The sequence below is a fragment of the Annulohypoxylon truncatum genome (assembly GCF_022578515.1).
Source record: "Annulohypoxylon truncatum strain CBS 140777 unplaced genomic scaffold F4807scaffold_14, whole genome shotgun sequence".
Taxonomy (NCBI): Eukaryota; Fungi; Ascomycota; class Sordariomycetes; order Xylariales; family Hypoxylaceae; genus Annulohypoxylon; species Annulohypoxylon truncatum.
The window spans coordinates 210,553-227,052 of record NW_025953800.1 but is presented as its reverse complement, the minus strand read 5'-3'; the positions used below and the strand labels follow the sequence as shown (position 1 = coordinate 227,052).

At 47.8% G+C, this 16,500-nt stretch overlaps 4 protein-coding genes across 4 annotated transcripts; 3 read left to right on the top strand and 1 right to left on the bottom strand.

The window, feature by feature from the left end:
- Positions 1-43: 43 nt before the first annotated feature.
- On the bottom strand, positions 44-3,048 carry F4807DRAFT_423881 (uncharacterized protein). Its single transcript, XM_047997826.1, has 6 exons — positions 2,842-3,048; positions 1,873-2,785; positions 1,386-1,806; positions 1,086-1,324; positions 869-921; positions 44-805 (listed from the first exon to the last, which is right to left on the bottom strand). The coding sequence occupies exons 1-6, from the start codon at positions 2,902-2,904 to the stop codon at positions 437-439; spliced, it is 2,058 nt and encodes a 685-aa protein (XP_047854641.1). The 5' UTR covers positions 2,905-3,048; the 3' UTR covers positions 44-436.
- Positions 3,049-3,249: 201 nt separating this feature from the next.
- Positions 3,250-4,574, top strand: F4807DRAFT_423876 (uncharacterized protein). Its single transcript, XM_047997825.1, has 3 exons — positions 3,250-3,608; positions 3,679-3,885; positions 3,948-4,574. Exons 1-3 carry the CDS (start codon positions 3,491-3,493, stop codon positions 3,959-3,961), a joined length of 339 nt encoding a protein of 112 aa, XP_047854640.1. The 5' UTR covers positions 3,250-3,490; the 3' UTR covers positions 3,962-4,574.
- A 2,095-nt stretch (positions 4,575-6,669) lies between these two features.
- F4807DRAFT_70359 (allantoinase) lies at positions 6,670-8,792 on the top strand. The gene is made up of 2 exons (XM_048003371.1): positions 6,670-7,467; positions 7,521-8,792. The coding sequence occupies exons 1-2, from the start codon at positions 6,946-6,948 to the stop codon at positions 8,610-8,612; spliced, it is 1,614 nt and encodes a 537-aa protein (XP_047854639.1). The 5' UTR covers positions 6,670-6,945; the 3' UTR covers positions 8,613-8,792.
- A 2,581-nt stretch (positions 8,793-11,373) lies between these two features.
- F4807DRAFT_423868 (P-loop containing nucleoside triphosphate hydrolase protein) lies at positions 11,374-16,477 on the top strand. Its single transcript, XM_047997824.1, has 3 exons — positions 11,374-11,895; positions 11,970-16,187; positions 16,252-16,477. The coding sequence occupies exons 1-2, from the start codon at positions 11,887-11,889 to the stop codon at positions 15,876-15,878; spliced, it is 3,918 nt and encodes a 1,305-aa protein (XP_047854638.1). The 5' UTR covers positions 11,374-11,886; the 3' UTR covers positions 15,879-16,187; positions 16,252-16,477.
- Positions 16,478-16,500: the final 23 nt, after the last annotated feature.

The following is a 16,500-nucleotide window of genomic DNA, read 5'->3' as shown; positions in this document are numbered from 1 at the left end:
TGCCAATGAGTTCACCACTTTCGTATTAGAATTGCCCAAGTTGGTTGTATGAAAATTTCAATATCATTCCGACGTTCAAACCTAGAATATATTTTATAAATGAGGGCTATACATAGGTAAGATCTAGCCCGGATGCCCAGAAGATCTACCAGATAGGAGAATTGTTCGCCTTCTGACGATCATACGAACCCAATCGCCTTTTTAAAATCTCGTGATTAGTCGTAGTGTTTTACAGCAGCGTAGGCGGACCCCATGCCTAACCTGCTAGGTAACCTTGCGTTAAATACGAACGCAATTTTCTTCTCCTTTATTACCATTCTACTGTAGAAATGATTAACATTGAAGCTCTCGCAGTTCAATATTAAACAGGAGATATATCTAGATTCCGATAATAAAGTCATCGAATAACTTCAATCCTAGGTACCTAGGCAGGCACCTATTGATTTGATTGTTGACTTGACGGGAAATCCGGTCGGTTCCAGTCAAATGTATCGAGGAGGTCAAAATTGAAGTCAACCTGCGTTGAGAAGTCCCACTCGAACACCGGAGGTTCATATACGCTTGATGCAGCATTTAGTGTCTGGTCAAGAACGCGCTGTATGACCGACTTCGCGTCGCTGCAAAGGTCTCCGTTCGGTCCTGATCCGGACGGGCTAACCCACTCTAAAAACGCGACAAGGAGCGTGAGTTTCTGAATAATGTTGGCACGAGTTATTCTCGGGTCAATATGAGGTCGAATATGGAGTGTAGGTTTCAGTAACTCCAAGCAGAGAATTCCGCCTGCAGGGACAGCATAGGCCATGACCTAAACAATTTTATCAGCGACTGAATCCTACCCTTACGTACCAAGGTTTACCCGTTGACTTACTAGCCATTCACAATCATTCCTGAAGGCCGCCATCTTGTCAAGCTCCAAGTAGTCTATCATATGTGAGCATATCATAAACGGCCAGTTATAAAGCTCGAAATATTAGCAACGTACTAAAAAGAGTCAGCGTTCGTACCTAGGAAACAAGCCAACGAGCGATATAGGACTTCATAGAAATAAGGACATAGCAATGACATGGGAAAATATAATACATACCAAGGTAGAGTGAGAATGACCAGGTCATAGCTAACTCTTAATAAGTCGCCTTTGTCCTCGTGACCGTTTCGAAGCAAGAGCCTCTCGATGAAGAACATGTTCTGCAGATGTTCGAGATGGATGAATGACCTTGAAGCCAATGTGTCGATAGAAATCTCCGGGTCCTCGAGATCAAGAGGGTTAAAGTGTATGCAAGTAGGAAAGTCGGCTACTGCTTGTAACTCTCGGGCTCGAAGCGCGCTAAAGCCCCTCCTTAGAAAAGTGCAACACAGAAGTTGGATACGATAATTCATCCACTTACAGCAGAGTTTCAATAGGTGCAACTTGATCATTCGCAAGAGCAATTTCAAATAATTCCTCCCGAAGACGTGCTATGATCGCGCGTGCCCTGATACGGGTAGCATGGTGTATTAATCCATCAGTATTCCATCCCTTTTCGTCCAGGCGCCCAACGGCTCTCATAAAAGTAGCATGATCCGAAAATAATTCCTGTTCGCTTAGGTCGAGGGGTAAAGGAGTCGACGAATATCGAGAAGCGATAAGCGGTGGCCGTCCGGTGAACGAAACAATAACCATGGCCATGATGAACTTATGATGAAACAACACCTTCTTGATCTCAGACGTTACAGTTGTTGAATGCCTTTCGTTAGTCCGCATAGCATGGTATCCGAGGAACGTACAGAGGGATATCCCCTCCGCATGAGATCTCCATACGAGCAAATCTGTGAGGCATGAAATTAACGCGATTAGTCCGTGAAACCTGGATACCTATACTAAGTAGTACTTACTGGCATCGCCCACAATCATCGATTCCACAACGACACATTTCTGGCTTAGATAGAGCACTAGAGTATTTCCGGTGGTGAACTCCTTGCATAGTTCAAAGCAGAGACGTATGTTATCCCTGGATATACGGAAAGACTTGTCATACTCGGCAGAACGTTTCCCTTTCCATAGCGCGGTAGCATCCGAGGCAGGAACGAATTCCCAGAAGTTAGAGAGCATTCCTATAAGCTCCCAGCGTGTGTTTCGCCCCATGAATTGGTCAAGCCACTTCTCTGGGTCGGATTCGTTGTCTGAGAATGGCTTCAAAGTATTGGCGCAAATAATTTGCGCCAGCTCCTCTAGCTGAGCGGTTGTGCGATTCCCGGGCGTAAAAATATGACCAAAAGTGTCGTAAAAGGCCTTGACTCCCCGTAATGCAACTGGACGAACCCAACCGTCATTTCCAAGCTTGAAGCGGAGTGTATTGCCGTTTTTTGCATCAGGGATATTGCGAAGGGCTGTGAGACACATCTCACGAACCCGAGGAGACATCACATCTTGAGAAGCTCCATCAAGAGAATTATTAGCGGTATTTTCACAATGAGAGGAGGTGCATTCGGATCTCCGAAGGAGCGAGAGACTATTCTCGGTGTCCTCGTAGATATCACAATAACTAGTGGGGCCGAGATAGCCAGGCCGGGTAAGGGTTGAAGCCTGTATGCTAGATGTCACCTCCGGAGTGTTTTGAATTGGCCGGGGGGTTCTCCGGGAAACCGAGCGCGGTGTAGATGGCGCCGGGGATGGCAACGGGCTCTTGGACCCGGACGTCTTCGAATCCGATATAATGTAGACACATTCCGCATCTTGTTTTCTCTTCCTACATCGGTTGCAGACGGGTTGTGCATGGTCACAGGCTAACTTTCGTTTGCGACAAGGCTTGTGGATTTCATTAATGGTTACTCAAGAGGATTGACGTGTCTACAGTCACTTACATCACAGGCTTGAGGCCGACCGTTACGGCGAATAAGCAAGGGCCGGTTAGTATTTTCGAACATTGAAAGGAGAAAATGAGACACGTGCGTAATACGGCGGTTGACGTGGTCAGGCTACATTCAAGGGTTCCGAAGCCGCAACCCGAGAAAAGGATTGATTCCGGTATATTAAGGTGGAATAAAGTCGACGGAGTGCGACGTTGGTTGATGTTCGTGGACAAAGATAGCTCGGCTTCGGCTTCGGCTTAGTACTCGAGGAAGAAATGATCGTTGAAAAGTCCCCATAATAATGATGGGAAACGATTTTGATTTGTCGGCTACCGTCTCAAGCCGAAGCCGAAGTATTACATCAAGTCAGCAAAACGTACGGCTGTGCTGCATCGGACATGGGATTATATGACGGGGAATGTGTATATAGGTGACTCATATTTCAGGCCGATTGCTCACGCCGAAGTCGTTATAATGGTTAGAAAGACCCTATACAACCCATCACAAATTGTAATTTGAACTTCTATCAACACATCACAGTTTCTAACTCTCTTGACTTTTGCCTTGTCAAGCTACACGATATTACCTATTAAATAATTATATTTTCCCCAAGTTATCCTTCGCCATTGCTATAACTGTTGTAATTTCGGAACATATCATAATGTCACATCAATCTGCGTCTTACCCTACTATGGGTCCCCGACGATCGTCAATTGCTTCGGAGAAAACTCTCGTCGATACTCTGAGTCAGAAAGCTGATGTTTCTGAAAAGGATTATGGTAAGTACGCGAGATTAACCAATGTCTTCACGTTTATTACTATAGGTTGCTGACTTAATCTTGCCTTTAGACTTAAAGTCACCCTTCGATACACGATCCGCCCGAAGCCGAGGCAGCGCCAACTCAACCCCAAGTATGATGGACAAGGCCGCCAAGAAGGTCAAGTCTAAGCTTGGAGGGAAAAGCTCGACCTCCAAGACTAAACCCAAGCCTCAACCTAAGCAGTCGGGTCACGATTCGTATCCAGATACAGTGTACATGTGGCGAGCACTTGCAGGTAAGAGCTTCTTTTACTTAGCCATAAATGCGGAATAAGATCAATGACTAATAGTATAACAGAAACTAGGATTTGAACATGCTTTCCGATAATCTCGATTATATAGAAAGGCAGTTCACGACTTCACGCAGCTTGTCTGATATGACATTGACATAAGTCACTTGCCGAATAGAATTTGTTATCGGTTGGGCTTTCGTCACGATACCCTATCATATCAGACAACCGAAGTCACTCTTTGATGATATGTATGGATACGTTTACCTGGTTTTCTACAAGATTAATACACGAGGGTTTCGGCTTGGGAGAATATGACACCAGGCATATCTGGGTACCCAGACGTTGGAAAAGGGGCTGAGTAATTGTTTTATAGTTCCGGTCATGTTGGGACTGGATGCAATGGGGTACTTACAAGATTGTTAACATTATGAGGCTGCGTGTGTTCTTTTTATAATACCACCAAGTCTAACTTAAAGGGCTAAGTAAATGGTACTGGGTGGTTACTTGTTTTGTCATTTATTTTTAATAGTGTTTACCTATCAACATCCAGGTAATGATCACTTAATTACATGTCTAATACATACCAAACGAAACTACCTAATATCCAATGAAGAAGCTTGAACTTAATGCTGGTACTGTATTGATGATAATTACATACCTACCTGTAGGCTTGAATCAACTCAGTTAACCTACGGCTCTATATTTTCTTATATTGTCTTATTGCATAAATACTATGCTTAACTTGAGTATATATACATTCAGCCCATATAGCAGCATAATGAGTCATGGATTAGTTGAGTTGACATATTAGGTAGACAATTTGAACATCTATTATTCACCATCTCGGAACTTTTGTAAAGTAGCGAGAAGAGACAACATAGTCGCGATAGTGTGTATTATTGCTACGCAACTTACCCGAAAGCAACTGTCAATTATATCGTTCATTCTGCAGTTCGTAGAGACAATAATGAAGTACCGGAGTACCTTTCAACAGTCAAAACTTCGATATAGCCGATAGAATTTGCGTTACCCAATAGTTCGGGCCCCGCACGAACCTAGTCTGTTCCAGCGCTGTTTGGAGGACGGGGATGGCGGACGGGAAGGTTATTTGGAGGGACTCAAAAGTGGCGGTTGGAACATCACTGCGAGTAACAGATGGACCCCGGCGTGTGCCGTGCGGGCTGTCGGGTTGTGGAAACTGAGCGAATTCCCTGATTTTATCCAAGTTGTGAATCTCTCAAACCCACCTGGGCACCTATACTACCTAATCGTGGGCCGCGGAAGTGACGATATTCGCTTCGGTTGGTGCAGTACGGTAATTGCTGACAAAAGAGCTTATTGTGTTTTGCAACCGGGAAAGTGGAGTTTTGATGAGTTGGTAATTGTCCACACTGCGTAGGGCATTTGACACCCTAACCCCTGATAGACAGTGAAAGTTCGAGGCCAGTCGTGGACTCGTGGCCGAAAACAACCGAAATTATTACTCTAATATTACTTGATGAATATTCAGAAACCGGCGACAAAAGCGACAAAACCCAGGGGGGTGTTCTCAAAATGGATTCAAATCGTAACTGATCGTATTCGAATGGATTGCCTGATGGGGTGGTGAAATGAAGCCATTCGTGATGCGCGGCCCACTTCGGTGTACTTGACTCGAGATTTACTCGAATTGATCGAGAAACGATTGCTCGATAAAAATTCGATGAGAAAATTTATGGTTAATCTTTAATCTTAGTCCCGATCCACACTGTCCGTTCAGTTGGGGCCGCCGACGTAACACGATCGTCAATGCAAAGAGGATTCGATGATAACTCGACTTTCCGAGCGAAGATCTCTACTGCATAGTATTGTTTAGTATTGATAAGCCTTCGATGCGAGATAGTTGTTTGTTAAGGGGACATCTTGCAAAGTGTGAAGGTTATGTGTCACGCATTTGCAGATTGCATTGCAGCTGATTAAATCCATTTAATCCAATTTTTTGATGCGAGACGGTCAGGTCCGATATCGATATCGATATCAGCACGGTGGACAGGTGGACAATGACCAAATTAGGTTTGGTTCCCCCCTGACATAGACTAATGCAAGTCATAGCCTCTTCCAACCTAGGGCAAAGAAGTTTAAGCCAATCAAACGACAACGATAACAACCATTGTCCAATCCGAGCCCAGGCCGGGGGGTCTTTTCTTTCCTTCTTTCTCTTTTTTTACTCGATTTACCCTCTTGTTTCTCGTCGCCCACACCCACTTTTAACCACTTCCCGTCTTTTTCTTATCTCAATTTCCATTCCCGTGATGTTCTCGACCTATCTCCCTAGCCCGGCTGTGCCGTCTGAATCAGGGACAGGCGCGCATAGTAGTAGGACAGTCCGAATCTTTCCTTTCCCTTCCTTTCTCCTTCTGGAGAACCTCGAGATAATGCACCACCCCACAGGCTGCTTGTCTCTATCACTCACCGCCCACCACCCGCACGAACCACAAGGCCCCGTACTAAGAGTCAGTCAGTCAAGTTGAGACGATGGTCGACGGTCGTAGCGGTTGTTTGTAGCGGTAGCGGTAGCAGTAGCGGTATCGCTGCTTTGCTTACCCGGGGTCTAGTTCTGAGTAGAACCCGAGAGAGATCACACGAATTAAGCGTGACTGAGGTTTTGCTTACTCGATCATCTCCATCTACCCGTTTGTTATTTCTTCCTCGCTCTTCTGATTTCTCGTCTTTGTCTCGTCTTCTCATCATATATCCGTACTGCCGCACATAGTACTTCGCCAGTGGGTTTCCTCTCCGGTTATCTGTCTATCTTGACCCTCATTCCAGCCAAAAGCCTATTGCATACCACTATCGAATTGTGATACACACTCTCCTTTCTTTGCTTACTGGCCGCACTTCTTATCTTTCTTTGTCTGAATTGTCTTATCATCCATCCACCCACTTCTCTTGAACCATCCTGCGATAAGCAAGATCTCCTTTATTCTTGCTGCCGCCCTATCTTTGTCTAGCAACCCACCACTTCTATTTCTGGCACATTGCCTTGTCCTGCGGCATTGAGTAGGAAAAGGTCGACCTTACATAATGACCATCGCTTCTAGACCCAATGCCGGACCGTTGACCGTCCTTGTGTCAACAAGGGCCGTGCTCACCTTACCGGACGACAGCCTTGTTCTTAGCCCGGCTACCATATCCATCTCGCCTATCACCGGCAAGATAGTAGCGATTGTTCCTGATATCTCGCCTCAGGCGTCGTTCCCTCCATCGACCACGTATATTAACTATGGGTCGAAGCTCTTAATCCCGGGACTTGTAGATGCCCATGTGCACCTAAACGAGCCCGGCCGGACGGAATGGGAGGGTTTCAATACCGGCACCCGAGCGGCTGCTTCCGGTGGTGTGACTACCGTCGTTGACATGCCGCTCAACGCCATCCCGCCAACTACGACATTAGCAGGATTCAAAGAGAAATTGGCCGCTAGCCAGGGCCAATGCTGGGTCGACGTAGGTTTCTATGGAGGCGTCATCCCCGGAAACGCACATGAGCTTCTCCCACTAGTAGAAGCCGGAGTTCGCGGCTTTAAGGGTTTCTTAATCGAGTCGGGTGTAAGTTAGCGCTTATAATCTCATACGCATCAGTTGCTTACTGAATACGATAGGTGGAAGAATTCCCGGCTATCTCGTCCAATGATATTGCACTTGCAATGAAAACGCTGAACGGCACACCGACGACGCTCATGTTCCACGCCGAAATGATCCCGCCGATTGCGGATTCCGTTGGCGACGCAGTGCAAGCGTCTGGACCCCCTTTAGCACCACATGGCGACTTAAAATCGTACCAAACGTTCCTCGAATCGCGACCTCCGTCCTTCGAAACCTATGCGATCGACGAGATTATCTCGCTTGCGCACCTAGCCCCAAACCTACATCTGCACATCGTGCACCTGTCCGCGACGCAGGCGATCCCGATCCTGAAGGCCGCCCGCAAGTCCGGAATAGACATCACCGCCGAGACTTGCTTCCACTACCTGGGACTAGCGGCTGAAGGAGTTGAGAATGGCGACTGCAGATACAAGTGCTGCCCACCGATCCGCGAGCAGCGCAACCAGGATGGGCTTTGGGAAGAGCTAACAGCGCCGGACTCATGTATTAAGACGATCGTCTCTGACCACTCGCCGTGTACACCCGAGCTCAAGCTCCTTCCATCCCAGCTGCAAACCATCGAAGCGCCACATATGCACCACTCCGACTCGGGTGTCGACATGACAGCCGATCTGGACCTCACGACTGAACAAAAGCAGGAAGGAGCCCAGATCGCGAAAGAAGTGGGCGATTTCTTCGCCGCATGGGGCGGAATTTCGTCCGTCGGTCTCGGATTGCCCATTCTTTACACCTCGGCACTCAAGCGTGCCAAAGCAGGCAGCAAGTCCGCGCCGGGCATCCTCGACATCGTGCGCCTATGCTCCGTCGCGACGGCGAAACAAGTCGGGCTCTCTCACCGCAAGGGCGCGCTAAAGGTCGGCATGGATGCGGATATCGCCGTCTTCGACGATGCCGAGGAGTGGATGCTGAACTCCCACGGCATGCACTGGAAGAACAAGTGTTCGCCTTGGGAGGGCCAGCGGTTCGCGGGCCGCGTTAAGGAGACTTGGGTTCGTGGAACGAAGGTGTTCGAGTACGGGGGCGCGAACGGCGGATTTGTTGGCGGGAAGCCTGTTGGCGAGGCTATTACTGAGAAGAGAATTGCTTGAACTACATAGCAAGGTGAGCTTGGTGAATTGAGTTGTTCCCCCGCCAAGACCGATGCGCGGGGGCCGCATGAGGGGTCAGGGGAGATCGAGATGGGGATGGAGGTGGAGGGGTTGATGATTAACGGTGAGAAACGGAACACCGTGATGACCTTGACGAGCGCCACGTACAGCACCTATTTAATTGCTATTTGCATGGCCTGCGAGTGTGTTTTAGATGGAGTTTAAGGAGTTCAAGAGCAGAAACTGGCTTCACGGATAAGATGGTCTGGGAGTTAGAATTTTACGTAGAGCTGAATTGAAGATTTAGAATGTTTATATTACAATCAAAGGGAGTTCTAGCTTGGGGCGATTGATGAAGTGATGAGTTGTATGCGAGGGGTTGTACATACATGCAGCACGCGAATTGACGTGCTTTCATTGTGCTATGCTAGATGGATTGGAGGCAAGTCTTCTCCAATATTAGGTAAAGGACCCCGATGGATATCCAATGATTTAGGAATGGGATGTGCTGCGTCTCTTTCATTTTTGTCGGGCACTTGCATGGTTACATTGGCACTGGAGAATCATAGGAAGTTCGTACTAGATACTATGTATGGATTCATCTTTAGTTTGCTCGTAGTTCTAAGGTGAATACAAAGACTTGAGCTATGTGACACTATATGGATAGCTGTTGGAGGTTTGATCATAGTAGAAAAAATTGAAGTTCTGGTCAAAATAAATTGCTCCTTTTGAGCTTATTAGCTCTGGGCAAAAGGGATATATCCGTGGATACCTCATTTATCACATACAATGGTGGGTTTTACTTGATGCCGTTGGATGAATCCGCATGTTTGTTTACTTTTTCTGTTGAAGATCGAAAGGTGGCAGAGGCAGTTGGATATCTCAATTCTCAAAGTCCTAAAAAGAATACTGAGGTGGTCAACTAAAGCTTAAATTAAACATTATATACCACCCTAGTTAGTGAATTCCCTTGCGTAGGACTTCATGCTTTTTGTTTGAGGCTATCAGGGATTGTTCACCTGGTTAAGCGAGGTGCGACTCTTCGGTTTGTTTACGTCGGCAAGAGCATCAACGATCCCATTTATGAGAAATGACAATGTTTCATGATCTCAGATTCCCCACTTATTAAGAGTCTATCTGTATAAGCATAACCGATGCTTATATCGAGTTGGTATCGGGTAAGCTATCATTTTTCGGCAGGTACCTCATCGCTACCCCACCTTATCCACTCTGTCCACCGGGTACCCACTTTAACCGCCTTAACCCATCTTCAGTAATTTTATGGAAAACTTGTCCAGAACAACCATTTTGCCCGTCTTGTCCTTTAAAGATCGACAGCAGAAACTCCCTCATAATCTTGGCTAACATCTTCATTAGCATCTCTTTGCGAACGATGAGAGGGAACCTCGCTTGTGTCTCAGATAGAACCGAGAAAATGAAAATTCTTCCTCATTTCCGTTCCTATTCCTCCATCCTTTCGCAGCCATTCGCCGTATCTACATGCTCATGTGAGCTAAGTATTCAGCTCGTCTATCCCTCACTTAGCGGCTGAGCAATAAGACATTCCTTAAACGCTAGTCCCGCGCGTTACATAGATCCTATCCCTTTTCACATGGGAATCTTGACGAAGCGCCATGCGCATACTCCCTGAATATTCGTCAGCGGCTAGCTAAATAACTAGCGATGCATGAAATGCATGAGGCAACGCAAATCCCCAGCTGTGTGGCTTGCGGAATGACATCTCGGCTGTGCAAGCGAGGCGGAGCTTTTTCTTCCCGAACAACTACTTTACCGCATTTGAGCTTTGCACGAACTATCTAGGTAGGTTCTGTCCACGTGTCGCATAAGCTAGAGATCCCAACTTTACTGTGATGCCTTCACCGTATATTTACTGCTCACGATCAGTTAGCGTAGGCTGGTCATCCTGCTCGTTTTCAAATTAGACGAATCTTTGCGGGCTAAGAATACAGATCTTAGGTAAGAATCGTCGAAGTGGTACGCTTACAAGATCTAGCCTCGCTTAAAAGTTAATATACTATGCACAATATATCTGTGAGTAAGGGCTTGGCTAGCGGGACTGGATCGCTGTCAATTATATCTAGAACCTCCAGGCTGTACGCTATGCAAGACTATCTAGTGGGCACACAGCCCGACCAGGCGCTCGGATTGGGCTGAACTGAATTAGTAGGTAGTATCCCTCGATGCTACTATAAACAGCTTGGTTTGGTTTCCCCAAGTCCCCTACATGTCCTAACAGGGAAAGACGATCTTGTCGGCTAGCATCTGTCCCACCAAAAGCCAACTTCGCTTAGAGTCTCGAAGGGCCCTTACAGCCTATGATCGTATTTCCAGCGCAGACTTAGATGTCTACGACGGCATTCTCGATGCCGGGTGCTTAACAGAGGAGACCATGCCTATTAGGTAAATACCTATCTTTGTCCTAACAATGAGCTTTGGTATCAAGGGCGGCAAATTTATTCATTGACTAAAGGGCACATAAGCAGACCGCTCGAGAGGGAGCATATCGGCAATGTCACACGAAGCATTTGGTTGAATCATGATTCCCAGTGTTCGCCGGGAACGAAACGTCCTCGGTAAACGTAAACTTACTACGTAGTCCTAGTGGCAATCGGTTGCAGGCCTGCAGCGCCCCATGCTCCCAATTAAGGATCGCGCCCAGGATCCCCAGTCTACACTAGGTGGTTTGCTGGCTCGCGTGGGATTGATCCTGGTCAGACTGATGTTGCATCTTACATATGTACGTAGTACACCACATTCAGCAATTCTACTGCGGCAAATGACGGCGAGTATAGGTTTGCAATCTTTCGAGAACTTTTTCTTCTTTTTCGTACCATGCCGACCTAACCTTATGCCAAACTTTTCTGTTTCTTTTCAATATACATTACTACTAGCACCTCGCGAGCATAGCGCACAGATGCGTCACTATAGAGAATTCACTTGCCTAGCACCGGGAATGTCATAGCTACTCGAGTTAAACTCGAGTCTCTGCGCCCTAAAGGTCTCTCATACCACCTTGCCACATTTCCCGAATACTACTACAGCTCGACGTCATTGCGTTGCGCTACAAACATGGTGTCTTCAGCTTCATATACCGCACCCCCGAGCCAAGATGGACAACTCGGCGAGAAGCCTGCGATTATCGACATTGAGAAAAATGCACCTCCAAGCTCCGTCTCTACGTCGATGGATCTTCCTCGACCGGAGCCGACGCAGCGATTATCATTGCCGGCTGCTAACCACTTATCACTAGACGATGTTGAAGCTGTCGATGTTCAGATTCGGGATTTATCAGTTACCGTCGATACGTCGCCTTCGATCTGGGATCCTGCAACATACCCTGATTTGTTGAGCGGAAAGGGTCGCGATGGTCCAACAACCAAGACCCTCCTTAGTTCCGTTAATGCGTCCATGAAACCAGGAACTCTTACGGCCATTCTTGGCGGCAGTGGCTCTGGAAAAACGACGTTATTGAATACAATTGCAGAACGTATGGTTAGCTCTCGACTCTCTCGAACCGGAACCGCTACATTTAATGGGCAGGAAGGCGTGCACTCCGTTAGGCACGCATACGTAATGCAACAGGACATTTTGCTCCCGACTCTTACCGTACGGGAGACCTTGAGATACTCGGCGAACTTGAGGTTACCACCCCCAACAACCGAGGAGGAGCGGATGCGAATCGTGGAGGAAGTTATCCTCGAATTGGGCTTGAAGGATTGTGCGAACACCAGAATCGGAAATAGTCAACATCGTGGATGTAGCGGGGGAGAGAAGCGAAGGACGAGCATCGGTGTACAGCTCTTGGCGAACCCATCAATCCTCTTTCTGGACGAACCCACCACCGGCTTGGATGCAACAAGTGCTTACCAACTAGTCAGGACTCTCAAGACTTTGGCGAGCAAGGGTCGTACGGTCATTACGACTATTCACCAACCGCGATCCGAAATTTGGGACCTATTCGATAATCTCGTGATCTTGTCTAAGGGGAGCCCCGTGTATTCCGGGTCCATAAAAGAGTGTATCCCGTGGTTCTCAGAGCTCGGATTCCAATTACCCGCATTCGTTAACCCGGCCGAATTCTTGATCGATCATTCTGCGATTGATAATCGTACTCCGGAGCTCGAAGAGGAAAGTACGGCTAGAGTTAACCGTCTAACGGCAGCATGGAACGAGGAGTCAAAGAAGCTTCTTCCACCCCTTACCTCTGAACAAACCTCTGAGATGAAGAATAAACCTAGGCGGCCGAGGATGGAGCAACATGCCGGCTTCTTCCGTCAGGTGCGGGTGCTAACAGATAGGACGCTTAAAGTCACATATAGAGACCCGCTGGGAATGGCTGGTTCTATATTAGAGGCCATTTTAATGGCTATCATCACGGGGTATGTCTTCTATAATCTTGGCAGGGATCAGTCGGGGATTCGATCGAGACAAGCTGCGCTGTATATCTCAGTAGGCCTGCAAGGTTACTTGTTCCTGACGTTTGAGATCTACCGGTTGACTCTGGACATCCCCACATTCGACCGAGAAAATAGTGAAGGATGTGTAACTGCACTTCCTTTCATCATATCTCGCCGACTTGCGCGTCTCTTCACCGAAGATATACCTGTCCCATTTTTATTCAGCGTCATCTACTATTTCATGGTGGGCTTCGACCGCGACGTGTCCAAGTTCTTCACATTTTTCTCCATACTTCTACTTAACCATTATATCGCCGTTGCACTGGCGATCACCTCAGTAGCCGCTGTCAGGCACTTTCCTGGGGCAAGTCTAATTGCCAACCTTGCGTACACCTTGCAGAGCATGGCCTGCGGATATTTCATACAAAGCAATACGATCCCCGTGTATGTGAGGTGGACGAAGTATATCACTTACACGTATTATGCTTTCGGAGCTCTCTGCGGCAATGAGTTTCAGGATAGCTCTTACGATTGCCCCTCGCCGGGTGGAGAGTCAAACCCGGCATGTAAGCCATATATCGGGCAATACATCATGGATAACCTTGGATTCCCACGAAATTGGACCGCCCGGCCAATCCTTGCCATGCTTGGTTTTGCCCTTCTGTTCTTCGTCACTTCATGGGTTGGCCTAGCTTTTGTGAAGGTGGAAATGTCAATTGCACGAGCTCGAGCATCCGACACAGATCTTTCAGCCGGAAAAGAAAAGATGAATGCAAGATCAATGCACGAAGTTCGGGCAATAGATGTTGGTCTGGACGAATTTTCTCTTAAATTGGACAAGAGATCTCCAACAGGGAAAAAGTTGCCAACGAAGACGATTCTCAATCCTGTCACAGCAACGTTCCAGGCTGGTACACTCAACGTGATAATGGGTCCCTCGGGATCGGGGAAAACTAGTTTGCTTAATTCCATGGCGATGAGGCTGCATAGCACGATCGGGACTAGGTATAGGCCATCTGGCAAGTTAACCTTCAACAATGCTGTGCCATCAGACTCCGTGGTACGGTCAATCGTGTCTTACGTCTGCCAGGACGACGACGCGCTACTTCCATCTCTAACCGTTAAAGAGACACTTCGTTTCGCAGCTGGCCTTCGGCTTCCCTCGTGGATGAGCAAGTCGGAAAAATATCAACGAGCTGAGGATGTTTTGGTTAAGATGGGTCTTAAGGATTGCGCCGACAATTTAATTGGAAACGAGATGGTGAAAGGCATTTCAGGAGGAGAAAAGAGACGAGTTAGTATCGCCATACAGATCCTTACGGACCCTCGTGTCTTACTGCTCGATGAACCGACAAGTGGACTGGACTCTTTTACTGCCAATAGTATCTTGGAAGTGCTGCAGGGCTTGGCGAGGGAAGGCCGCACGTTAATACTCACAATACACCAAGCCAGATCCGACATTTTTAACCATTTCGGGAATGTACTGCTTCTTGCTAGAGGCGGTTCGCCTGCTTATGCTGGCGCTGCGAAGGATATGCTACCTTACTTTGGCAGTCTTGGATATCAATGCCCTCAACACACCAATCCAGCTGATTTCGCACTCGATCTCATCACCATAGACCTTCAGGAGGCTCGAAGGGAGGCCGAGAGTCGAGAAAAAGTCCAAAGACTCATCAATTCGTGGACTAGACTCATGAATCAGCCGCAGTCGGGAAAGATGCAAGCCATCCCGCGACTTTCTGATATCAGCGAGGCAGGCGCAGAGTCGACGTCTGAGAAAGGAACAAGACCGTATAGCTCCGAAAAGGCAACTGGCGAGATCACAGATGTCTCGGCGGATGCAAGTGGGGCCGATCGAGAGCAAGCTGTCGATTCAGATGACACGCTAGAAAGGCGGCTTTCCAACCCTCTTCCTCGCCGGTCACTCAACAAGGCCGCCCTGGCAACACCAGCTGAGTTAGGTGCCCTGGTCCATAAACGTGCATCTTTCATAACCGCATTCCCGATATTGCTGCACCGCGCATCAATCAACCTTCAGCGACAGCCACCGCTCCTCCTAGCGCGCATAATGCAAGTACTCGGACTGGCTATTATCCTAACCCTTTTCTTCGCACCAGTACACAACGATTACTACAGCGTGCAGAATCGGGTAGGTTTCGTGCAAGAGATGGGCGCCTTCTACTTCGTCGGCATGCTTCAGAACGTCGCCGTTTACCCCGCCGAGCGCGAGGTGTTCTATCGCGAAGACGACGACTCTGTGTACAGCGTGGAGGCCTTCCTGTCGACGTATACGCTGCTCGAGGTGCCTTTCGAGATCATATCCTGTCTGCTCTTCGGCATCCTGGCAGACTTCGCGGTGGGCTTTCCGCGCACGGCGGAGATGTACTTCGTTTACGTGTTCTGCTGCTTTGGAATTGTGTCGTGCGGTGAGAGCTTGGGCATTATGTTTAATACCCTGTTTAATCACACCGGGTTCGCCGTCAACGTCATCTCCATTCTGCTCTCCGTCGCACAGATCATGGCCGGAATCATGTCCATCGACATGCCGGAGTTGTTCAAGGCGTTCAATTACATCAGCCCTCTTAAATACGCGACGGCCGCGCTGGCGCCGTTCACGCTCAGAGGGGTTACATTCACGTGCGATGACGCGCAGAGGCTACCCAACGGACAGTGCCAAATCGAGACGGGGGAGCAGGTGCTGGATCTGTATAAGTTGAATGTAGATCCCTACGTTAATCTCGGCGCGCTAGGAGCGGCGATCGTCGTGTACAGGCTTGTCGCGTGGCTTTTGCTTAGGCTAGTGAGGACGAGGTGGAAGAGTGTGGTCGAGAAGACGAAGAAATCGTAAAAAGGGCTGGTTTCCGCCCTCTTCTAGGGAGCTGCTCATTACTGGGTTTCAGGTACATATTTGGATTCACCTTGCACATAAAAAGGTTAGCTGTAGAGATGCCCAGCTATCGAGTACATATGAGAAAACGCTATTTACGTCATGTTAAACCTCTTCTATGACCAATTTGGCTTTATCTAACAAACATTGAAGCTGAAATATCGGTGTAGGTTGATCGCCAGGCTATCATCCAAAGGAGGAGTCATGTCCGTCTTAGCTATCGTACCGACATCACCAGCCTCCGGATTCAGAATCACGAGGTGTTTCGAACTATCCGATTCAGTAATGCGAAGAATTTCTAAGCGCGACCCGCTGAGGCGATAGAGCTACTAACCATCCATGTCCAATTATTAAGCATGGAAGATACACGTTTTCGAGATCTGATAAAATTTGTGGTTCGTTTTGCTTGCAACCGGGTGCCCTTCAAATCGATGTAGGCATGTTTAAATGTTTAAACGTCGAAATGAAATAGCTTATAACCTTGTCGTCCACCCGACTCGGAATTGTGTCAAATTGTGTCAGCATCCCGCCGCATGGTAAACGCCGTTTTTAGACTCGGGCGAATTCCCTGTCGCTGGGGACT

Excerpts from the sequence above, each read along its gene's own strand:
- F4807DRAFT_423881 (XM_047997826.1), bottom strand. The coding sequence starts at position 2,904 with ATGTTCGAAAATACTAACCGGCCCTTGCTTATTCGCCGTAACGGTCGG. Across the intron at positions 1,325-1,385 it reads GCACCTATTGAAACTCTGCT|CGCGCTTCGAGCCCGAGAGT; the intron begins GTAAGTGGATGA and ends GAGGGGCTTTAG. Across the intron at positions 806-868 it reads GGAATGATTGTGAATGGCTA|GTCATGGCCTATGCTGTCCC; the intron begins GTAAGTCAACGG and ends AAAATTGTTTAG.
- F4807DRAFT_423876 (XM_047997825.1), top strand. The coding sequence starts at position 3,491 with ATGTCACATCAATCTGCGTCTTACCCTACTATGGGTCCCCGACGATCG. Across the intron at positions 3,609-3,678 it reads TGTTTCTGAAAAGGATTATG|ACTTAAAGTCACCCTTCGAT; the intron begins GTAAGTACGCGA and ends TCTTGCCTTTAG.
- F4807DRAFT_70359 (XM_048003371.1), top strand. The coding sequence starts at position 6,946 with ATGACCATCGCTTCTAGACCCAATGCCGGACCGTTGACCGTCCTTGTG. Across the intron at positions 7,468-7,520 it reads GTTTCTTAATCGAGTCGGGT|GTGGAAGAATTCCCGGCTAT; the intron begins GTAAGTTAGCGC and ends TGAATACGATAG.